The sequence below is a fragment of the Somniosus microcephalus genome, chromosome 27, assembly GCF_052327205.1.
Source record: "Somniosus microcephalus isolate GS21.2 chromosome 27, FLI_Smic_1.0, whole genome shotgun sequence".
Classification (NCBI taxonomy): Eukaryota; Metazoa; Chordata; class Chondrichthyes; order Squaliformes; family Somniosidae; genus Somniosus; species Somniosus microcephalus.
In genome coordinates this window covers 10568574-10593474 of record NC_141013.1, presented here as the reverse complement: position 1 = coordinate 10593474, position 24901 = coordinate 10568574, and the positions used below count along the sequence as shown (strand labels likewise).

At 45.9% G+C, this 24901-nt stretch overlaps 1 protein-coding gene across 5 annotated transcripts in view; it reads left to right on the top strand.

The window, feature by feature from the left end:
• LOC147099964 (A-kinase anchor protein 13-like) overlaps window positions 1–24901 on the top strand; it is a 482784-nt gene that overhangs the window by 157268 nt on the left and 300615 nt on the right. For all 5 annotated transcript variants that reach the window (XM_085968506.1, XM_085968508.1, XM_085968507.1 and 2 more), the window contains exons 4-5: window positions 5983–6130; window positions 22103–22399. In XM_085968506.1, the coding sequence (XP_085824632.1) occupies window positions 5983–6130; window positions 22103–22399 (445 nt within the window). The remainder of the gene's footprint in view (window positions 1–5982; window positions 6131–22102; window positions 22400–24901) is intronic.

The window sequence follows — 24901 nt, the reverse complement described above, 5'->3', positions numbered from 1 at the left end:
GCATTTCGTTGTTCATGTACTTGTGCATTGTACAATGACAATAAAGTTGAATTATTATTAATTATTACTTGGTTTATCCAGGTAAGAGCCCTATGTAGCTCTACTGGGGTATTTCTTTGCCCTTTAGCTCCACCACGAGCCTTGTTTGGTTTTTGGGGCAGGCTTGATGGACCAGCTGGTCTTTTCCTGCTCCTCAGTTTTGGACGTGAGAAGCGGTGGGAGATGCGCAAGTTGGCGGGGGGAAAGCTACCAGTTGCAGCTTGGTAATGAAAAAGATTTTCTCAGATCTCTTCAGATCCTGTTCACAAACGCAATCTCTTGTGACAACACATGGCGAACATTTCAGCCCATAATATGCTCTTAACATGCTACGAACAGAGCTTAGCTCCGATGACCCAACCAACCTCTCTTCATTTTCTTCCTTGCGAGGGGTACCTCAGCAACCAGCAGTGGAAGAAGCGAGAAAAAGCGAACTTGCATTTATATAGCGCCTTTCACCACCTGGCCCTATTACCGGGAGGTAGAATAATTCCCACTCGGCTAATCCTTCAACCCAATGCGTGGTTGTCTGGTCAAGCAACAGAGATCTTGCCAGTGCAATGCGCAGGTGAGCTGCTTAAACGCTAGCAGCGTCCCTCTGAGCCTTGGCTCCTGCCAACCTGCACTTGGGTTCCTGGTACAGGAAACTCTCGTTTAAACGGCACCTAAATATCCGGAATTCTCCAATAACCGGCAAAATTCATACTCCGAAAACAACACCTCAATAACCGGCAATGTTGCCGAGTCCGAGTCTCCCGCGGTGGCCGAGTTAGTCAGTGGGGGTAGTTCTCCAAACTGCCACTACTCGGCTTCTTGGCGCTGCCGGAAGTCTCTTCCGATCCGAACACCTCAATAACCGGAAATGTGTCCGAGTCCATTTAACGCAACATTCTGTAGGTGAGTACCCAATTATACGGCACATTTCTTGATTTAAAAAAAAAATTTTGTTTGTTGAAAATAGCCTCGGTAGATATACCTCTCTGTTATCCGAAATTTTTAATCAACCGGCACCATCCTGGTCCCATCTGCCGGATACGGAAGAGTTTCCTGTAAAATGGCGTCTTATATTAGGCAAACAAACTTGGCCTATATGGATTTCTCACGAGCTTGGTTTGGCTGCTCTTGAACAGGGTGATGGGTTGCTGTGTGCATGCTGACCAAAACAAAGCTGACAATTAAATGAGGTGCCAAAAATTGAAAGTGCAACACTTTCTCAACACCAACACCCCTCACCTCACCTCAATAACCACAGAATTAAGGGCATCCCCTCGCAGATGCAAAAACATTCAGAAATGTCAAGCCTTCTGTCTGGAGAGTTTTTTTCAGGTGAATCTGATTCCAGGGTACAGTAAATTCCTGGCAATGATCTGGTCACTGTGTTTCACAAACCCAAAGGTGTCTTTCCAGGTATTTATCTGGATTCTGGAACCCTCTACAAATTGCTTCAGAATCTGTACTTGAGTTTGGGTTTGATCATTTTAAGATTTCCTTGCGAGAGGTGGTAGCTCCTTGGCTCTGTGACATGCCTCAGTCGCTCGACAATGTACTGTTGAATAATACGGATGAGAGATGCCGTTGAGCCCATTTAGCTCATCCTTCTGTGGAAACCTAGTGTCTCCATCACTGTATTTAACTCTCTCTTGAATTAATAATTCCAGAGTTTTGACCTCTAATACCTTGAATGGTCTTCTGGGTCGGGTAGTGAACAAGTGCTTCCTGATACCAGTCCTGAATTTATCTTTTACTAGCTTGTACTCCTAGCCTCTTGTCCCGCAGTGATGGTTTAACTTGGACTTGTGCTCGGGGACTGATCTTTTCTATTCCATCCTAGATGCTGAGAGGCTGTTTTTCCCCTGGCTGGAGAGTCTCGAACTAGGGGTCTCAGGATAAGGGGTCAGCCATTTAGGACTGAGATGAGAAGAAATTTCTTCACTTGGGGGGGTTGTGAATCTTTGGAATTCTCTCCCCCAGAGGGCTGTGGATGCTCAGTGCTCGAGTATATTCAAGACAGAGATCAATAGATTTTTGGACTCTAGAGGAATCAAGAGATATGGGGATAGGACGGGAAAGTGGAGTTGATGTAGAAGATCAGCCATGATCTTATTGAATGGCGGAGCAGGCTCAAGAGGCCATATGGCCTACTCCTGCTCCCAACATGTTCTTATTTAGTATGTGATGTACGTCCCCTCTCATTCGTCTCCTTTCAAGGCTGAAAAGTTTTTTTTTAACCTTCTCCGTTCTCCAACAGTAAGAGTCAGCTCCAGAGCCTGTCTCGGCACCGTTTCCAGTGCTTGGACGATGCTCCTTTGTGAATAACTTAAACAGTCATTCTTCAGGGATGAGTCTGGACAGTGAGCGTGAGCGGGCAGTTTGATTGCTGACAAACCTGATTCTGACACCCAGACGCCATGTGGGCGGGTACTGTACAGCAGAGGTCAGTGCCTACAGAGGAGAGAATAGGAGAACACCGGGGAGGGTGTGAACTTAAGAGAACGTTTTAACAATTTTGAAAAAAGCCGAGAAAGCTTTGAATTGCAGCCAAACCACTACTATGCCAACTGGCTCCATTTTGTCAAAGAATGGTTGATCCTAGGAGGAAATGAAACCATGCAGTAATGTAGGTTGCACCAAAATAACTCTTAAGTACTGTTGAATAAATTTAACTTGTTTTACTAGTTGATGACCGCCCCCCAATTTTTTCCCCTTCTCTGACCTTTGTGCACCTGACGGTGCTTGCCTGCGTGGCGTGTAGATGACCATCAGATTTGTTAGCAGTGTCATCTATGGCCCAATTGCCCTCTGACACTCGCTGTCCAGGCCCATACCTGAAAGCGAACCGTTGAGTTATTCCCTAGGGTGTAATCTCCAAGCCCTGTAGTCAGGCAGAGTAGGGCCATGAAGTTGAGTCATGGTGTCAGAGGATTGAGTTACGAGGAAGGGTTAGAAAAACGTTCAGCCTTGAAAGGAGACATGAGATAGGCTTTTAAATTCTTGTTTTATTAGTTGATAAGTTCTGAAGATTAAACGTATGGAGCTGCCGTTCATGGTAAACTACTTGAATACTTACCCTGCTGCGTCTTAACAGCTTTCCTCTGTAGCGATATTGAATGTCGTGTCCTGGCTCAAATCAAACACTCCCTGATATGTGCCACTGCTAAAGTACACCGTCGGTCATTTGAGATTCATTCCTGTCGAATGTTTTTTTTCCCCCTGTTTAAGTTCCTCCCCTTAGTGTTGAAAGTTCTGAACCTTGGGTAAGGCTCTACAGGCATCTGTTGGCCATTCTCCTGTGCCGAATAAATGACCATTCTTCATCATGGCCCGAGATCTCCTGTACCGAATAAATGACCATTCTTCATCACGGCCCGAGACAGCAAGTGCTGGCAGGCTGTGCGGCCATAAAAAGACATCACTGCCGAGACTCGTTTAAACACAATGTGGACTTCCTCTCACGGTTGACTGGACTTGAAGCCCCTCCCCTCACTCCCTAGCTCAGGAATGCTGATGCCAGTTTGTAATATCCCTTCTCCCCAGCCTGAGATCAGTTAACTGAGCACAGATCGGGAATCAAATGTGGCGTCTTCTGGTCGGTATGATTCAGTTGCACGCTGCCTTTACTGATGGAGCCATCGGGGCAGCTGGCATCCAGTTCGTTCTACGCCTCTGGTTGGTGATGGGAATGCCGGGAGGCGTACTCAGAGGCCCAGCATATCTCGGGCTACATCAGTTGTTCAATTGAAACCTGTTGAATGGAAGTAAACCAAATCATTGATGAGCTTTAGAGTGGCAACGGTGGTCTATAAATAGATCTGATTGGCGATAGCAAGAGAAATTAATCATCTGGCCTGGTTGAGAGAGATTGAGGATGTCGGACTGGATAAAGGACATTTCTTTGGCCTTCGTAATCCCTGTTCTGAGCACAACTCCGCACACACCTGGTCAGACAAGTAGGACTGTGTTGCCCAACTGCTTTTGTTAATAACATTTAAAAGCTATTCAGTTATGGTTTGTCTGATCCCTTGGTCGGTAAGTGCCCTGCCCAGTATGGTACTGAAACATACAGATCAGGATGGCCCCAGATTTGATTCCTGGTCTGTGCTGTGTTAACTGACCCTTGGCCTGGGCAGCACTACGGACACTACAATTAACCCGAGTGCCCTGGGGCTTGGGAGAGGAAAACCCATTGTGGTTCCCTCTTCTGATTACTATCCAATAATCCCTGCTGGTAAAAGAAGAAAGACTTGCATTTATATAGCGCCTTCACTACCTCAGGACGTCCGAAAGCGCTTTACAGCCAATGAAGTACTTTTGAAGTGTAGTCACTGTTGTAATGTAGGAAACACAGCAGCCAATTTGCATACGGCTCTATACTCTGCTGTTTTAGTCACGTTAGTTGAGGGATAAATATTGGCCAGTACACCGGGGAGAACTCCCCGGCTCTTATTTTAAAATAGTGCCATTAAATCTTAAGTCCACCTAAGATGGCAGACGGGGCCTCGGTTTAAAGACAGCACCTCCAGCAGTGTAGCACTCCCTCAGTACTGCACTGGAGTGTCAGCCTGGATGTGCTCAAGCCTCTGGAGTGGGGACTTGAAGCAACGACCTTCTGTCTCAGAGGTGAGAGTGCCACCAACTGAGCAACGACTAACACTATTGTAACATGATGGTGTTGGACGTGGAGAGTATCTGCCTGTATTAATGTCAGAGCCGAATCACCTGCTGGCACTCATGATCTCTGCTCATACATGTACAATGGTCACGTGGGACAGGTACAGGTCAGGGGGGCAGCTAGTACCGATATAACGAGGCCACAGCTAATGCTTCAAGAAAATTGCAGGAAAATGTCTTTTAATAGCTTATCTAGTGAAGGAAAAGCTCTTGCTTTAAAAACCTAATCATCATCATCTTCTTAGGCAGTCCCTCGGAACCGAGGATGACTTGCTTCCACATTAAAAATGAGTTCTCGGGTGACTGATGAGCCCAATGCGGGACCTACAGTCTCTGTCACAGGTGGGACAGACGGTGGTTGAAGGGGCGGGTGGGTGGGGTGCTTGGCTTGACGTGCGCTCCTTGCGCTGCCTGCGTTTGGCTTCCGCTTGCTCCCGGCGAAGAGACTCGAGGTGTTCGGCGCCTTCCCGGATGCTTCTCCTCCACTTTGTGCGGTCTTGGGCCAGGAATTTCCAGGTGTCGGTGGGGATGTTACACTTTTTCAAGGAGCCTTTGAGGGTGTCCTTGAAGCGTTTCCTCTGCCCACCTGGGGCTCTCTTGCCGTGCCAGAGCTCCGAGTAGAGCGCTTGTTTTGGGAGTCTCGTATCGGGCATGCGGACAATGTGACCCGTCCATCGGAGCTGATCGAAAACCTAATAGGGTTAAAGTATATGCAAGGATATAGAAACCTATTGACCAGAGTTGATGTCTGTCCCTTGATCACTCTGTTGACTTTGGAATGGTTCTGATGAGTTATGGTTTTGATCAGATAGGAACCCTTTGTACAGCTCTAGTTAACATCAGGGATTCAGGCCTGAGTTAGTGATAAGCATGCTCGGTGCTAAAAGTTAATTTGGATATGTGTATTTTAGTGGTTTCAGTATAAGCCCCAATCTTGAGTGAATAATGGGTCAGATTACGAAAAGTATTGTTCTAAGCTTCAAAGGGGGGAGGTTCTTGCTTGGCCTTCATGCTTTAGAAGTTAGTTTTCAGAGGTTTAATGCAGAAATAAGGAAAATTTTGACGAGGAGACTTCAGTAAAATGTGGTGTTACATTTTGTGTTTTAAGTTTAGTTCATAGAGGAGTCAGACAAGGAAGAAAATAACTAAATATTCATAGCAAAGCTACTCAACTGCCCAAACCTACGAGTTGATCACAAAACCTACGTTGGTGATGAATTCCGTGTTTATTTTTCGATTCTGTTTCTAATGATCTCTTGTTCTTTCTTTCCAAAGGGGGAGTCTGTGCTCTCTGTGCTCTTGGGCGATGAGCACACAGTCGAAGAGGACGTAACCCTCTACCTGTTGTTCTCTGGCTCCAGTCAGCGCCACTTTACCAGCACGCAGAGGGTAGACCAGAATACATTGCAGACTGTTGCTCCTGGTAAGTGAGGATACCCTGGCTTTTTTTGCTGTTGTTGCTTCTCCCTCTTGATTACCCTTTGACACATAAGCTTCAGCAAGTAGAAAATGAACTGATTCAAGTTTGCACAATGAGGACATTAAACTGTCAGTGACATTGACGTTTCTGATGTGAGGCACAACATACTTCTGGTTATTTGATTAACCCTGCTTCAAAGCTGCTGCACAGTATGTCAGTGCTCGGTGCTCTAAGTGCAATGTATTATGAACTGAGGAAATGATGTATTCCCAAATGAATTTCTATATAATAGGCTGGTCTTCACTGACATCATCATAAACAGTGTTAAATGGGCAATCATCAGACTGTTTCTATGTTCCTGATGATGTCAACTAGGTTTGAGCTCTGACCTTCTCATTTATTTTCCTGCCAAGGAGCCTCTCCCCATCCTGTTCATCCTGTTGCACACTTAATTCATGGCTGATGATCATCTCCACCCCCCCCTCCCTTTTTTTCCTATTTATTTTTATTTTGTTCGAAAACGCTGCCTAGTTTCATGAGCTATTTTGAAAGGGGAGGGGTGGGTGGGGGGGGAGGAATTAAGGTCCTTCATTGTGCCGCACTCTGAGCTGTAATAAGTAACGGGTGCAGTAAAGGTAGTTGGCGTGTCTCTTGCAGCCCGGAAGATCCTGAAACTCGTCTCTCGCATAAAGATAGAAACATAGAAGATAGGAGCAGGAGTAGGCCATTCGGCCCCTCGAGCCTGCTCCGCCATTCAATGCGATCATGGCTGATCATCCAAACTCAGTACCCTGTCCCTGCCTTCTCCCCATATCCCTTGATTCCTTTAGCCTTAAGAAATATATCTAACTCCTTCTTGAATATATTTAATGAATTGGCCTCAACTGCCTTCTGTGGTAGAGAATTCCACAGGTTCACCACTCTCTGGGTGAAGAAATTCCTCCTCATCTCTGTCCTAAGTGGCTTACCTCTTATCTTTAGACTGTGACCCCTGGTTCTGGACTCCCCCGCCATCGGGAACATCCTTCCTGCAGCTAGTCTGTCTAGTCCTGTTAGAATTTTATAAGTTTCAATGAGATCCCCTCTCATTCTTCTAAACTCCAGCGAATATAAGCCCAATTGACCCAATCTCTCCTCATACGTCATTCCTGCCATCCCAGGTATCAGTCTGGTGAATCTTCGCTGCACTCCCTCCATGGCAAGAACATCCTTCCTAAACTGCACACAATACTCAAGGTGTGGTCTCACCAAGGCCCTGTACAGCTGCAGCAAGACATCCTTGCTCCTGTACTCAATAAAGTTTAGCTGTGCCTGTGCTTTTTTTTAAGCACAGAAGAACACAAAATCTGGAGCCAGCAAAGGACAATCAGCCCGTCAGCCCACTCCATCCAGAGCCCATGGATGTTTAAGAAAGGCTTGCATTTATACAGCGCCTCTTACAGCCTCAGAACATCCGAAAGTGCTTTACAGGCAGTGAAGTACTTCGTGAAGTGTAGTCAGTAAGGTTCCCTTTAAGCTGCGCAGCGATCTGCAGCTCCTGTGCAGCCGGCTCAATGCCGTTCTAATGGCAAAAACCGCACATGAGCGGTAATTCTAATGGGCCACGCACGCAAATAAAATTAGTGGGAACAGTGGCCGTCACTGTTGTAATGTAGGAATCGTTTACTCTAAAACTTGCACGCATCCACCACTTGTCAATCCTGTTCTTCATGGAATAGATTTCCTTCCCTTACCCACCCTCAAAAAAAAAAAAAACAAGCAATGCTCTATCCACCTCCTCAAAAGATGCTGATCCAGCTCCTTTTAAAGGTCTTAATTGACCCTGAGGCAACTATCTTCTCTGTCTAGCTCATTTGGAAGCCTGAGTTACAGATGGGAGAATTGACAGTCTTTGGGTGATATTTGTCAAAAGCTGATAAACTTTGTTGCTTGGAGTGGCAAAAATTATTTCTCTGCTTGTATTGCTTATTAGGTTTCTTTCAAGGAAGCGTGTTTAATATTAAATAAACATGCAGAAGATTTTCAGTGACTAATTCTGTGGTGATAACTAGTTTGTAATAGAATTGAATCTCTTAATGATCGCAGATGCTTAGAATGGGGCAAGACTGGTAATGTCAGCTGTCACCTGTTCCCCTTCCCTCTTGACACTGTGCATGTTTGGCTCTGGTTAGACCCTGCACTCTGTAGTTTAACACAGACCTGACAAAATGCCTTGTAATTGAGGCTGGCAGTCCTGGAACATGGGCCGTTAGTCATTAGATAGGTGACATGAGCAGTTTATCAGCTCGAGTCTATCCAAGGCCGTTTCCCTCTAAATATCCGTTGGCTCTTATCTGGGCAGTGTAAGTGTTTTTTATTTAAACTTCAGCCTGTGCGTTTGCACTGAGGTACTGGCTCCAAACAACTTGCTGCATTCGAAATTTGGATGTTAAAAGTATGGTTAGGAAGCAGCTTTAAAACAATGTGAAATAATTTTAACGGTAATTTAATTTAATATGGGCAAATACTTTTCTTTTTTTCTCTTTGGTGGGGAACGACCACACATCTGGTACCTCGCCCAAGTGAGAGCCTAGAGTGCGAGTGTTGGCAGGTTGTTTGGTCACGAAGGCACGAGAACTGAGCCCAATCCAACGCCCAGATGCATACTTTCCAGCAGGAGTCACTGGATGCTGTTCAAACATGGAAACTCTACCCAACATTTGGCCCTCCTGCCCCCTGGTGCACTGAGGCTATTAATGCCGCCCCACCCCACCAAAAAAAAAAGCAATTTGAAAGTCAGTTCAACACAGACTTGGGACTGATCCAGGAAATTCCCTTTTCACATTTTTCTGACTTCTATACTTTGAATAGAAAGCTGCTGCATAATTTCCATACTGGGCTGTCACTGCATTCTCTGGTTGGTGCAGCGAGTTTGATTTAATATTTAAAGTCAGCTTTTTATTACTATTTGAAGACCTGTATTTTTCATGTTTTCCCCCCCCCCCCCCCCCCAGTTATTTCATAACATCAAAGACTTGGGGAAAATTGAGGGGAGGAAATTAGAAACGAGAAAGAAAGAAAGACTTGCATTTATATAGCGCCTTTCACGACCACTGGACGTCTCAAAGCGCTTTACAGCCAATGAAGTACTTTTGAAGTGTAGTCTCTGTTGTAATGTAGGAAACACGGCAGCCAAATTTGCACACAGCAAGCTCCCACAAACAGCAATGTGATAATGAGCAGATAATCTGTTTGTTATATTGGTTGAGGGAAAAATATTGGCCAGGACACCCCCGCTCTTCTTTGAAATAGTGCCGTGGGAGCTATTGTGTCCACCTGAGAGCGCAGACGGGGCTTCGGTTTAACGTCTCATCCAAAAGACGGCACCTCCAACAGTGCAGCACTCCCTAAGTACTGCACTGGAGTGTCAGCCTAGCTTTATGTGCTCAAGTTCCTGGAGTGGGACTTGAACCCACAACCTTCTGACTGAGAGGCGAGGGTGCTACCAACTGAGCCACAGCTGACACTGTCAAAAAGGGGGTAACTGCAGAGAAAATCAGGGGGGAAAAAAATCTGTTAATTTTGAACTTCACTAAACCTCAAGAAAACAGACAAGGGATTAATGTGATACAAGGAAGCTAAATGGCAACGATTATTTACACCATTCACAGACATCACATTTGTTGGCCTCAATGGCAGTTCCAAAAGTAATGTAAGTTTTACGATCGCAAAATACTGTTTCAGCATTATGGTATGTTGATGGTATTCACAAATGGACTGTGCACTGCAAAATGTTGACAGCTAAAGTAAATGTATCGCATCATCACCCTTGTATTATAAAGCACAAATGTTTTTACAGTCTGAAAGAGATATTTAGGGGCACTACTTTTAGCGCCCCAAGAGGGAAGCGGGGTGCTCCTGGAAGCCTCCCTCTTGGGGTGCTGTGAGGGAATATCACGGCTTATGGCGCTGCGACATGTCGTGCCGCGGTACTGCAGGCCTTCCTCCCCTTCTTAAAGGGGAGGGGCCTTGTGCAGCGCGACCCGGGGCCCAGCTGAGCCACCAGGGATCGGAGTGCCGGCAAAAGAGCCTGGCACTCGAGAGAAGTGCCGGGCTCACGGAGCGCAGCCGGCACTCCGTGGGGGGGGGGGGGGGGGGCGGTGGCTGAAGAGGAGGCCAAGGATGGCAACGGGGGCAGCTGCTGGCAGGCGGCCAGCAACAAAAATGGCTGCCCAGCACCTCCCCTCTAATTAGCGCCGCCCCGGCCGCAGGTAGGCAACCCCCCCCCCCCCACCCTTGACCCCGTCGGACATAGCGTCCGGCGGTAAGTCAGGGGGTGCTACCAAAGATCGCGGCCGGTGCGCGAGCAGGGAGCTGCGCACGCCGATGTCATCGCCGGCGCCGCGGGGCGCTAACGGTTACCGTCGCTGCTAACCTCCCGCTGAATTTCGTGGGAGGCGTTGGCGGTGCTGTTGGCTAGTTGCTTTGCGTCCCGTTAGTGCCCTCTTAGGCCGCTAACAGGCGGTACAAAGCAACCGAATTTTTCCCCCCCCTTAAAATCATATATAGTTTCAAAGACTGAAAAATGAAATAGTTTATAAAATGTAATTGTGCAGTATGTGCTTATGAACAGTATATCGCGATCATTGTGCGCGGTGTATCCAGTTTGTTGATTAAAGAGCTGTAGTTGTTGTCGAGGCTCCTCCGTGTGTGCCCTGACATTAGATACAATGGACGTACATCTCTGGACCCGAGTTGTGGTCAGAAAATGATGGTACATTTCAAGGAGGATATTGGTATTTACTGATTCACCACTCCCACCCACCCCCCCCCCCGCCCCCCCAAAAAAAAATCTGGGAATTTAGCAGTAGAAATTGGTTTTTAAAAAAAGAAACTTGATTTTAAAAGTCCCTGTTTAAATGTGGCAGAAAATTGCTTCCACAGACCTACTGGGAGTTTTTCCACAGGTGCATGGCGGTGGCGAGATATCTCCCGAAAGTCATAGCTTCACTTTTTTTTGTTGCTTTCTCTCAAATCTTAACAGCTTATCGAATTTCATCCTTGTATGCAAACTATTACAGCTGCTGCTGCTCTCAGTCACCAGTGGAATGGCGGAGAGCGAAGCTGTAGAAATGGAGTTTTAAATTCGGAATTTATACTCCATCCGCCCGCGTCTGTACGTTGCAGCGTTATCTGTGCCGCTGCTCTCCCGCGGCTCTGTCGGGTGCTTTTGTATTATGCCGGCTTTCGGAGAGCAGCTGACGCGTTTCCGCCGTTTACACTTCTGTCCTCAAATCAGGCGAGGGCAGAAGTGAATCTGGCAGCAGCTCTTGCAGCCCACAAGAAAATCGGCCTCCATCAGCACGGGAACACAGGAAGACATCGAGTTTATGTTAGCATTTCGAGCCCCGAGAGAACTGTGTACGGGAAACTTTGTGTTATCCGGCACCGACGGGACCGAGCTGTTGCCGTCCCATCAAAACTGCCGGACAAACCAGCGCTAATGTTGAAACATACGGAGATTTTGAGCTCCGTATCTGGCAACAAACCCTGTTGCTTAGCAACAGCTTCTAAACAGTCAGCCGTACCTTGCAAGCGTCTCTGTAGCTTAGCAACAGCTTCAGCGAGACCTTGCAGAGCCTGACTGGTGAAAAAAAAGCAACGAAAAGAAAAAAAAACTAATGAAACGGCTCCTGATTTTTGCCGGTGGCTCGAGCATTCCGGACAGTTAACCTTCGGATAACACAAAGTTTCCTGTATTTTGTTGGTTGCAGTTTTTCAATGCAAAAATGCCATTTAACGCTAATTTTTAAAAAAAACTGGCATGTTGCGCTGTTCCTTCTGGGGACAGCTTCCTCCCCACCCATTCAAGATGGTGTTTAACTTTTTGCCAAGTGCTGAATCTGTTGTGCTGGCTTCTTCGGCAGCACCTCCCAAACCCACAACCTCTACCACCTAGAAGGACAAGGGCAGCAGGCGCACGGGAACACCACCACCTCCAAGTTCCCCTCCAAGTCACACACCATCCTGACTTGGAAATATATCGGCCGTTCCTTTATCGCCGCTGGGTCAAAATCCTCGAACTCCCTCCCTAACAGCACTGTGGGAGCACCTTCACCACACGGACTGCAGCGGTTCAAGAAGGCGGCTCACCACCACCTTCTCGAGGGCAATTAGGGATGGGCAATAAATGCTGGCCTTGCCAGCGATGCTCGCATCCCATAAACAAATTAAAAAAAAAAAAAAGAGAATGGTTTGAGATTTAACCCAAAAAGGATCTACATTCAAATCTCCAGTCAAAAACTTTGAGGTGATCCCATGTGTTTTGGGAGTTGTAATCTACTGCTAAAGCTCACTGAATTGCCCCTGGATTAAAGACTCCTAGAATGTTTTGCCTCAAAATCAGTTATGCATTTTGAGAAGAAGAATGAGGAGAGGCAATATAAACTAAATAGTACAATTTTAAAGAGGGTGCAGGAACCGAGACCTGGTGATTCACATATACAAATCTTTGAAGGTGGCGGGGCAAGTTGATAAAGCTGTTAAAAAAGCGTATAGCTTCATAAATAGAGGCATAGAGTACAAAAACAAGGAAGTTATGCTAACCCTTTATAAATCACTGGTTAGATCTCAGCTGGAGTATTCTGGGCATCAAACTTTAGGAAGGATGTTACGGCCTTGGAGAGGGTGCAGAGGAGATTTACCAGAATGTGACCAGGGATGAGGGACTTCAGTTATATGGAAGGACTGGAGAAACTAGGATTGTTCTCCGTGCAGAGAAGGTTTAATAGAGGTACTCAAAATGATGAGGGTTTTTGATAGAGCACATGAGAAACTATTTGCACTGGCAGGGGGGTCAGTAACCAGAGGATACAGATTTAAGATAATTGGCAAAAGAACCAGAGGGGAGATGAGGAGAAATTATTTTAAATAGCTAGTTATGATCTGAAACGCATTGCCTGAAAGGGCAGTGCAAACAGATTCAACAGCAACTTTCAAAAGGGAATTGGATATGTACTTGAAGGGCTATGGGGAAAGAGCAGGGAATAATTGGATAGCTCTTTCAAAGAGCCGGCAATGAAACGATGGGCCGAATTACCACCACCTGTGCTATAATATTCTTTGATTCTATCAAAATAAAAGGAAAGGCCAATAGTCTAGTTGTGGGGCATTTTTTTTTGTGAAGACTGTACGGGCCCCGATTTTAACTCCAGGTGGATTCCCCGTTCAGGCCTGAGTTAAAATTACAGTCGGGTCTCGATGATGTCATCGGGCCGCAACATTTGTATGTAAAGAAGGACCCCGTTGGCTCCGGGCGCCTGGCCTTGCTGCCCGCTGAAGAGAGCAGGTTAAAATTGCAGATGCTGCAATCATGGCGGCTTTCGGACCGGTAAGAGCCGGGGCGATTTTAACTGCCCGCCCGCCAGGTTTCTGCGGAGCGAGTAGGGTTAAAATTGCCCCGTGTGTAGTGATTGCATGGACCCTGAGCTGTGTTGGCAGCTCTTCCAACGTGAAAGTAAGACTTTTTTCCCCCCCCCCCCCCCCCCAAGTGATGGTGCGCCATGTAACTTTATTTTTGACGTATGATAGTTTAAGCCTTACCAGCTCATCTGGTTTAGGTCCATTTATTTTATTGTACTCAATAATGTGACTGACCCCAATCTAAGTGTCTGTGTTTTTACAAAGAACAGCATGAAAGGAAATTGGCAAAGTTAAACTGTACTTGACCTTCTTGGAAGCTAGAAATTAATGGAATTCCTTTGACAGAACCTGGATTTCATAGGCTGACTTTAAACCTGCATAATAAACAGGAGCTTCATTAATTAGTGCAAGAAATTCTGTGTTGAGGCCTTTTGAACTAAATACCTGTTGGAGGAGAGCACTGCCGCCCTGAGTTTATACAGGAGTGGTCCGGGAGCTCTGCCTTTCCCTGTGAGCAGGGCAGAGGGTCACAGAGTTCCCTCCTGGGTAGGAGATTGAAGGCCGAGCCGGGCAGTGTGAAGGAGGTACCGGGAGAGTGAACCCAACAATACAGCAGCCCGTCCGATAGCTGCAGCGGCCCGTCCGATAGTCTTTTCTTCACCCCCACCTCCCCGACCTGATTTGCGGGCCAGCTTAGTGTAGGAGTCAGCCGATATCCGGCTTTCCCACAACTGGCGGCGGCAGTCGAGCCCCAGACCCCCGCTAAGTCAAGGAATTTAGATACGGAGCAGGGGGAGCCGGAAACCTCAATCTAACGGCAGAAATCAGCAGCTGTTTTGTTTGGTTTTTTTTTTCTTCCCCTAGCATTTTTTTAAACAGTCAGGCTGTGGAAAGAGTCTCTGTAGCTTAGCAACAGCTTCAGAGATGCTTCCAAGGCAGGGCCCGAGTGTTTACAAGCTGTTGCTAAGCAACAGTGTTTGTTGTCAGATACGGAGATGAAAACCTTCTGAAATCCGAAAAATTCCGAAAACCGAAACACAGCTGGTCCCAAGGTTTTCGGATAAAGGATAGTCTACCTGTAGTGGCCTTTCTCTTTGTTTATCTGTAAGCCTGCTTGGAGGCAGGTTTGGAAAATAGAGACCTGATATTCTGCCAATGTGGCCTTCTCTGTTTTCCAAATGGACCATCAATAATGGGGGCCCCGATCTTACCTCTGGAGACGTGCTGGAGGCGGGACTTCTGGGTTCAGGGTTTCAGTCCCGCCCCCAGCGACGTCTGACAAACCCACTTGATTGGCCTTGTTAAGCCCGCCCTGCGGGCATAGCCGGCCAATTAAGGGAAAGCCGGTGACAGATTAACAGGCAGTTAATTGGCTCTAATCCCCTTCCCGCCTCGGAGACGGGTCCCTGCACGAGTTGGGGACCCGCCTCCCAGTTGTTCCCCATTTTGCCAGCAGACCCGCCTCCTCCGGGCTGGTAAAATCCAGCCCAGGCTTACAGCAGAATGGAGGCAAAGGGTGGACAGATGATTCTTTAGAGAAATTGGAGGTATGGGGCGAAGGATTCTTGCTGAGCTGGCCCAGTGTGCCGTGGGTGCTCAAGTCATGCTGTAATTTTACATTCCTAAGCAAACAACATGAACCAGCCGAGTCGGTTGTACTGCATGACCCTGGGGGGTCACTTGTTCCGGAGTCAGAACACCAGAATCGTGAAAACTGTTGTGGGCTCTCGGGAGATTGCCGAAGGAGGTTTATATTATAAGACGGGTAGAATTATGCCAGGGTTGAAAATGGTAGGGCAGATAACTAAATAAGAGGAAATAAACTTCAACTTGTGTGGAATATGAAATGAACCAAGTTAGTAGCACAATCAGAAATAGGGAGAAGGTTCACAGAAAATCGCTTCAAAACAGTGTCTTTTTATATGAAAAGTTGTATGGCCGTGTACAGGCAGAAGCAACCGTACCAAGGACTGGTCTCGCAGGAATTTGATTCTGCTGATTGATGGGAACACAAAAAAGCTTGAGGTTATTGTGGGCAAGACATGGGTTGCCTCTGAATTAATGCTTGCTGCAGCAACCTTGGTTCAGTGATTAATGGTGACCTCGGCATTTTGGACTTCCTCGTGCAAGTATTGGAAATCATTTGAAAGAAAGGAGAAGCAATGTGCGCAGCTTTTGCAGGTTGGCATTCAGGGTGGATTCTTTCGGCAGGGTATCGAGAAGCTATTGCAACAGCTCTTGGTTCCTGGCATAACCCGCTGTTCACGTGATTCTGCAGCAGCCGTGATCTTGGTTTGAGAGTCAAGGAGAGGGAAGCACTTGAAACCTTCTCTGACACAAGTGCCACGAAGAGACTCCAAAGATTGTGTACTTGTTGCTTGATTTCGCGAATAATTTCGGAAACAGAAATAAAGCAACATTGATAAAAATGTTCATTTTTGAACTATTCCCATATCATTATTCCAGCGATATATCTTTCTAACTGTTTTGAATACAGATATTTTTCTCTTGTAACTTTTAAAACAATGGTGGGTAACCAAACGGGAAGATATGTGCGCCAGGTCTGATGAAGGGTCATCGAAGGGGCAGTACGGTGGCATAGTGGTTAGCACTGTTGCCTCACAGCGCCAGGGACCCGGGTTCAAATCCGGCCTCGGGTGACTGTCTGTGTGGAGTTTGCACATTCTCCCCGTGTTTGCGTGGGTTTCCTCCGGGTGCTCCGGTTTCCTCCCACAGTCCAAAGATGTGCGGGTTAGGTTGATTGGCCATGATAAAAATTGACCCTTAGTGTTAGGGGGGATTAAATATGTGGGGTTATGGGGATAGAGCTTGGGTGGGATGGCTGTCGGTGTAGGGGCCGGGTGCTAGGGTTTGGATGATTAGCCATGATCTCGTTGAATGGCGGAGCAGGCTCGAAGGGCCGAATGGCCTACTCCTGCTCCTATCTTCTATGTTTCTATGACCTGAAACCTTAACTCTGTTTTTCTCTCCACAGATGCTGCCTGACCTGCTGAGTATTTCCAGCATTTTCTGTTATTTTAGGAAGATTTGATTTGCTCACTATTTGTAGCAGAATCATAAAAGTTCCTTGTAAATTCATTTACAGCTTAGCTACAAATAACGATCGCAGGCAAAATAATATGCTTGCATTCGTATAGCACTTTGTTACGTCAAAGCACTTTACATAATGAAGTACTGTAGGTAAATCTGTTTGTTTTTGGTTTAAGTTATACTGCAGCCTAATCAAAGCTCAAGTGATGCAGGACAAATCAGTAGCAAGGGAGCGCAGTCTCAGAATTCTTATTCCTAAAGGGGAAGTTGAAAGCCAAGTTTTCACAAGAGAGTTAGTGGAATATAGAATGCTTTGTCACAAGTGGCTTTTGAGGCAGAGAGTGTTGCATCACTTAAGAGGGAACTGGATAAGCGTTTGAAAGTGAAGGATATAAAAGGATGCGGGGAAATGGGATTCGCATAGATAGCTTTGGTTGAAGAGTTGGCACATGCACAATGGCAGGAAAGGCCTCCTTCTACGCTGTAGTTTTTGTGATTCTGTGTGATTATAAGAGTACACCGCCTGGAGCTAACTTGTACCATTTCTCGAACTTGGAGTTGAGTGCCTTCACACCAAGTTGCACTGTATGCATTTTGTCAATGCAAAGCCAAAAAACACATTGTGTACGTGTGAACTGTGGAGTACAACTGACCAATAGATACTTTGCAGTTGGAATCGTTCCTCTGATTTTGCTCTGGCTTTTAAATTTAGAGAATAATTCTTGCAGGCAGAGAAGGGGTCATTTAAACCTCACGCCCGGTGGGCAATGGGTGGGTTGTGGCCGATTTCACTCTCCACCAAAGTTCATTGAAAGTAAAATCAGGTGAGGTGTAAAGCAGACGTCCGACCCAAAACCGCCTGTTTTCTGCCCAACGGGTTAGGTTAACCTAAGTTTATAGCACCAGCCGGTGGCTCAGTTGGTAGCGCACTCTCCTCAGAATCAGAAGGTTGTCCCCACTCCAGAGACTTAAGCGCAATCTAGGTTGACACTCCCAGTGCAGTACTGAGGGAGCGCTGCATTGTTGGAGGTGCCGCCTTTCGGATGAGACGTTAAACCAAGACCCCGTCTGCTCTCTCAGGTGGATGTGAAAGATCCCTTGGTACTATTTTGAAGAGGAGCAGGGGAGTTATCCCCGGTGTCGTGGCCAATATTTATCCCTCAATCAACATCACAATCAAATGATCTGGTCATTGCTGTTTGTGGGAGCTTGCTGTGCGCAAATTGGCTGCCGTGTTTCCTACATTATAACGGTGACTACACTCCAAAAGTACTTCATTGGCTGTAAAGTGCTTTGGGACGTCCTGAGGTCGTAAAAGGCGCTATATAAATGCAAGCATTTTCTTACTAAAAATGCGTTTAATGCAGCAGGAAGTATCCAAGGCTTTAAACGGTTAATTACTTTCTGTTTTTTCCAGGGAGTGGTGCTTTGTTTATCTTTAAACCAGCATACGCGGTCATGTTGTGAATGAATGACCCATGTCTGTTGCTAGCCAGGTGTACTGGGGCAAAACCAACAACCTTTACAACAGAAATGAGGATTAGATTTAACTCTCTAGCTTCCAAACTTGTCTCTGTGGTGCATCCCCTGGAAATATTGATGCACTCTTGCAACTGCCGCCCCCCCCCCCCCCCCCCCCATTCTAACTTCCACACCACAGTGTCAGCTGCTCAAAGGAGAACCATGCTATCATTACTGGAGAATTTTATGGGTCGTAGCAACAGAAATAACGTTAATAAACCAACGATAATGTTAAAAAAAACATTTTTAAAAATAGAACGCAGAATTTTCAACATCACCGTTTATAAAAAAAAAAAAAAAAAAAATCAGATGATCTGGTCATTATCACATCGCTGTTTGTGGGATCTTGCTGTGCACAAATTGGCTGCCGCGTTTCCTACATTACAACAGTGACTACCCTTCAAAAGTGCTTCACTGGCTGTAAAGGGCTTTGGGACGTTCGGAGGCTGTGAATGGCGCTATAGAAATGCAAGTTCAGTTCAGATGATAGTGTTTGGTGTTGTGATATGTCCATGCACCGATGAATAGAAATCTGATGACCTCATCTCCACCCCCCCACCCCCACTCTCCACCACCCGAGGATCCGTGGAGCCCAGTTTGAAAATGTGCCGTTAAATCTTGGCGCTCAGCATTTTGCGTAGAATTCATTACCGTGGCACAGCAGCTGCGCAATTGTTGGTCCCTTCGATGCTGATGCACTCTGAGGAATTGCCAACGTACCTCACAAAACAGAAATTTAGATTTTTCTTTTTCCCGTCATGTGACAAATACATGGTTCAGAGGTTATCCGAGACAATGATTAATGTGCATTAAAACGGTGTCCATTTCAAAGACCATTTATAAAAAAAAAAAAAAAAAATGTGTTTGTTCTACAGTTGCCCGTGTGTAGAATGATGCTCTAGTTAATGTGAGTTTTGTTTTCGGGCAGATGCCTGATGTTTTAAAATAAAAAGCTGTCATTTTTCTAAACGACCCTCATTCTGAGGAAAATGTGGCCTTGTTTTAGGAGCTATGATCTGCATTTTTAGTGGGGGGGTTTTTCCTCCCTTTCTCGCTCTCTCCACCCTTTCCCCATTTAAGAAGCCCTGCCTTGTCATCCAACATTTCCTTTCTGGAGCAAGAGCTTGCAAGCTGCGTACCTCGTTGTCTAGCTGGTTAACCAGCTGGTAACCCAGCCTGACAGTGGCACTGAAGGACCTGTTTGTGTTTTTCTATTCTCTCCCTGTCGAGCAGTGACTCCTCTCTGCTTAGCAACTCACCCTGACAGCCAGGTTGGATCGGGAATCTGTTAAGTGGCACAGTGTGTTCACCAGAGCGTTGGCTGTTTTTTTCAGTTTTTTGGCTTATTAAATTCCACAGGCTATTTTCTTAATATGTATTTGCTTTTCTTTTGGTTCCTTTTTGATTTTCTTTCCGTCTCCAAATTTCACACCTCTCTTTCCCCCCCCCCCCCACCCACGATGATGATGATGTCTCCTTTCTGGTGTGTGGTTTCACCGGTGACGCTCGCCCTCTGGTACCTTGCCCAAGTAGCCATTATTCAAGTGTGAATCCTGATGGTGTGTGTGGGCAGGATACTTGACCCATGGGAGAGGGACCATTGCCCAACCCAGTCTTGTCTTTTCCTTATGTTCACACGAGCACTTCCAGCAATGATCACTGAACAGCAATTGGGTGGGATTTTTCTTTTATTCGTCCATGGGATGTGGGCGTCGCTGGCGAGGCCAGCATTTATTGCCCATCCCTAATTGCAATTGAGAAGGTGGTGGTGAGTCACCACCTTGAACTGCTGCAGTCCTCGAGGTGAAGGTACTCCCACAGTGCTGTTAGGGAGGGAGTTCCAGGGTTTTGACCCAGCAACGATGAAGGAACGGCGATATATTTCCTGGCCAAAATTCCCCTTTCCTAATTAAGGAATTTGTGGCTAAATGTAGCAGCCCTTACCACAGCCCTAGTTGAGATTAGCTAACTCAGCACAGACTAGAAATCAAATTTGGAATCTTCTTTAACTAGAAAAAATTATTGAGCCATTGAGAGCTATTGATTCCTTCTTCTTTAGCTGTTTCTCCTCATTCCCTTAGGTCTTGCAATATTGCACACAGTCCTCAGTTGAGAAACTAGGCAGACTCCAAGATCGCCACTGTTACCGCTCTCAAAACTGACCAGTAGGAGGTGAAGGATCAGTGTTTCTCATTTGATCCTATCTGTGGGGCGAAGCACGTGCCTGTGCCTGGTGCAGCTTTGTGCTGGTTTCCTGGGGGGTCAGTATCGCACCCACTGTGTTTTGGGAGATGTAACAATTAACACTATCTTCCACACAATCACGCAGCACAGTGGGGCTCCAATGCATTAATAAAACAATCTTTGTTTTCACTTCTTTTGTTCATCTGTCGTGCAATGAGAGGATTTTTGTTGTTCAGTTTCCATGGATTCTTGCCCTGGCTTTGGAGAAGGTAGATAGGCAAACTGCTCCCAGACCTCACCTGTCCATCCAGTCCCTACCTGTCCATTTCAGCCCTTTAACAGCATGTTTTCCCTCTCTCACCAGTGCATAGAGGGCGAGGGGTGCTTGGTGGCTAAGCCAGAATCATTCCAGGTCGGGGCATGATGAAAGCTTGCAAGGAAGGATGGGGTGAGATGCTCCGATTGGTACGATAGTGTCGTGGTTATGCTACTGGACTAATAATCCAGAGGTCTAGACTAATAATTCAATGAATGTAAATTCAAATCCCACCATAGCAGTTTGAGAGCTTGAATTCAGTTTATAAAAAACAAAAATAAACTCTGGAAATAAAAAGCTGGTATCAGTAAAAGTGACCATGAAGCTGTCTGATGTTGCAAAAAAACAACCCAACTGGTCACTTTGTTGTCCACACCAGGTCTGGCTGATATGTGACTCCAGTCCCACATCATCATGGTTGACTCTTAACCTTCTCTGGGCAGTGTGGGATGGGCAATAAATGCCGGCCTTGTCAGTGACGCCCTCATCCGGAGAACGAATTCTTAAAAAAGATCCAAGTAAAGAATACTGTTGGGCAGTTTTTTCTTTTGTCATTACATTGTTCAGAGGTCCAGGTGAAGGGCTGAGCCCTTGGTTCAGGAGACCACCATGAAGATTGAAAGGAGTATGAGAGAAGAGAAGATCAATGGGGTTGTGTTTAAATAATATCAAGCTTGGGTTCTGAAATTCTGTACCTTTTTTAAAGAAGGAAGGAAAAATGGAAGGAGATGAGCGTTGCACTTTTAAGCCCCTGGGAAAAGTGCCTCATTACAGGAAGGGATGATGCAATGAATCTTGATTTCAATTAAGCGAACACGCAGGGGGGCCTTTACCTTGTCAAGCTGGGAACTGTGTTACATACAGTTCCCTGTTTATACTCGAGTAGTGAATTTGAGCAGAAATGTGTTCTGAATTGAGCCTGCTTGTTTCCAAAGCAATATTGTCTGCCCTTCTCAGAAGTGAAGCGAATGCAAAGCAGAAAATCCTTTGTCCCACATCTTTGACTAGATCACGGGCTGGGAATACAAATGCTTCTTGTTGAGTACCAGTATCAGAATTGGATATGCCAGCAGCATGTAAGCTCAAAACAATTGCTTTTCTGATTGCTGTCCTGATTAGCTGCCATTGAAACTGTTTAATGCACGTGAGTTGGTTTCATAAATGACCTGTTCCTTGTTCCTTATCGCTTTTTCTACAACAAGTCTTCTCTCCATTTTACCTGTATTGTATTCATTGTCTCTTCATTTTGGTCTTGTTATCTCTCCTCCAGAATTGACTTATTTTCATCTCTATTTTGATTCCTCTGAATCTTTCAGCCAGCTTTTTTTTAATGATTATTCATTCACGGGATGTGGGCGTTGCTGGAAAAGCCTGCATTTATTGCCCATCCCTAGCCGGAACCAACACGCGCTGCCTCAACCATTGATCAGCTTGGGTAAATAATATTATTAAAATCGAACCTTTTGTATTCTCCATAATTTGTTTCTTTTTCCTCTTTGCAGCTCACAACTGCTGTGAGACGGTTAAAGTTGTGCTGTGTGCCTCCAAGGAAGGATTTCCCATCACTGTGTTGGCGGAAGAAAATTTTCATTATGTACAGAACGTGGCGTACGACATGGCACAGTTCCTGGTGAGCAGTGCTGGATCTCAAGAAGCACTCAACGCCATTAGGATAATAGATAACTTCCGCGTATCCTCCAACAATGTGGCATTGCTGGATAAAAATCTGACTTTGGAGGTGCAACATCTGGTGCTGCCGTCTACGTGGAATGTCCTGGGACCAGATACCAAGCTGCCAGGTAGGGACTGAGCACTGTGCAAAAACGGATTCATTTGGTCTACCACCACAGCATAGAAACAAGAATAGGCCATTCAGCCCCTCGAGCCTGTTCCGCCATTCAGTAGATCATGGTTGATCTGCATCCTAACTCCATCCACCCACCTTGGCCTCAATACCCTGGGCTCGCAAAAATCTATCGATCTCCGATTTGAAATTATTAATTGAGCTAGCATCTACTGCTTTTTACATAGAAGATGGGAGCAGGAGTAGGCCATTCGGCCCCTCGAGCCCGCTCCGCCATTTAATGAGATTATGGCTGATCATCCAGATTCAGTGCCCTATCCCTGCTTTCTCCCCATATCCCTTGATCCCTTTAGCCTTAAGAAATATATCTAACTCCTTCTTGAACATATTTAATGAATTGGCCTCTACTGCCTTTTGTGGTAGAGAATTCCACAGGTTCACCACTCTCTGGGTGAAGAAATTCCTCCTCATCTCAGTCCTAAATGGCTTACCCCTTATCCTTTAGACTGTGTTCCCTGGTTCTGGACTCCCTCGCCATCGGGAACATCTTTCCTGCATCTAGTCTGTCTAGTTCTGTTAGAATTTTATAAGTTTCAATGAGATCCCCTCTTATTCTTCTAAACTCTAACGAATATAAGCCTAATCGACCCAATCTCTCCTCATACGTCATTCCTGCCATCCCAGGTATCAGTCTGGTGAATCTTCGCTGCACTCCCTCCATGGCAAGAACATCCTTCCTCAGGTAAGGTGACAAAAACTGCACACAATACTCAAGGTGTGGTCTCACCAAGGCCCTGTACAACTGTGGGAAAGAGTTCTACACTTCTCCCATCCTTTGTGTGAAGAAGTGGTTCCTAACTTCTCTCCCGAATGACCCGGCTCTGATTTTAAGGTTATGTCCCCTTGTCCGAGACTCCGTCACCGGCGGGAAAAGTTTCTCTATCTACCGTATCAATTCCTTTCAAAATCCTTAAAATCGCAATCAAATTCCCCCTTAACCTTCTCTGTTCCAGGGAATACAAGCCTACTGTATGTAATCTCTCCTCATCATACTTCAATAATTATTTGTGCCTGGGTTGCGTAATTTCTTTGAGGCCATTGAAGTTCTGGAGTGAAGCGTCTCATCCAGCTCTGACCTTGACCTTAGTGCATGGCTCAAAATTGGCATTGAGGGGCCTGGTCAAACAACTTTGTTCAGGCCTTATGATGTGCCTTGCGAGTCTCTTGGGTGAATCCTGCATCAACTACAACTAGAAGGATTAGAGGGGAGTTGAGGAGAACTTTTTTCACCCAGAGGGTGGTGGGGGTCTGGAACTCACTGCCTGAAAGGGTGGTAGAGGCAGAAACCCTCATCACATTTAAAAAATACTTGGATATGCACTTGAAGTGCCGTAACCTACAGGGCTACGGTCCAAGAGCTTGAAAGTGGGATTAGGCTGGAGAGTTCTTCTTTGGCCGGTACAGACACAATGGGGAGAATGACCTCCTTCTGTGCCGTAAATTTCTATGATACACTGGCTCCCGGCTCCTGATATTGCAAGGAAACATTCCGGCTATACTGTTCCAGACAGGACCACGAAGTAATCCAGTCGAGAGGTTTGGCTGCAACGGCCGGAGCTGCGAACTAAGATATGCCCAGGTAGATCAAGAGATTTATAATGTAGAGAGCAGGAAATAGAGAAAAATTGAAATAAAATGCAGTCATTAAAGTTTGTAAATGGGGCAAAATATATGGTTCAACTGCATTTGATGGGCTTCGCTGTGTTAATTCGGCTTATTGGTACCAGTACAATATTTGGAAAATTAACCCCTAAGCCAGCATGCTTTGTGTATACAGCTCTTAATTCATGCCCAAATTGTACAACCAGCAGTAACTCACCTTCCCCAGTGTTGTACAGCTCAAAACCTTCTCTCGAGGCACAACCCAAGTTCGGAAAGACAAACCCGATATTTTCCTCGCCGCTAATTTTAATGAATTTGTTAATGTGTTTATAAATGAGCTTGTAAACCTGTTTTAACACAGGAAGACATCGAGGTGAATCTATAGCGGTTTTTAAATTGCGCGAGACTTGTGTTTATCGCAACTCCCAGTTACACAGGTCTCGGGGGCAACCCCAAAATAAACTTGGTGCATTCACTAAGATTGGCTGCCAAGAAGACCGTTTATATTAAAAAAAAATGGCTGCTGGTCTTCGCAAATCGAGCAAGTTACTTTGAGGCTGCCATCAACTCATTGTGAGGTGGCATTGTTAACAGGGCACTAAACCCAATATAAAAGCAGCTTCCGATTGGACTGCTGAGTGGTTTTGACACGGTATGAAATTTTTTTGCCTATCACCATTACGCTTTACTGAAATCCTCGTGACTTCGCTGGGATGTTACTGAAACCTGAGGGACTAGGGTGCAGTGACCCCTTACTAAAGGCTCCAGGAGGTTATTAACTCTGGGCACCTTTAATCAAAAAAATCCTTGTCTACAGCCAGTCATGGTCTTGTGG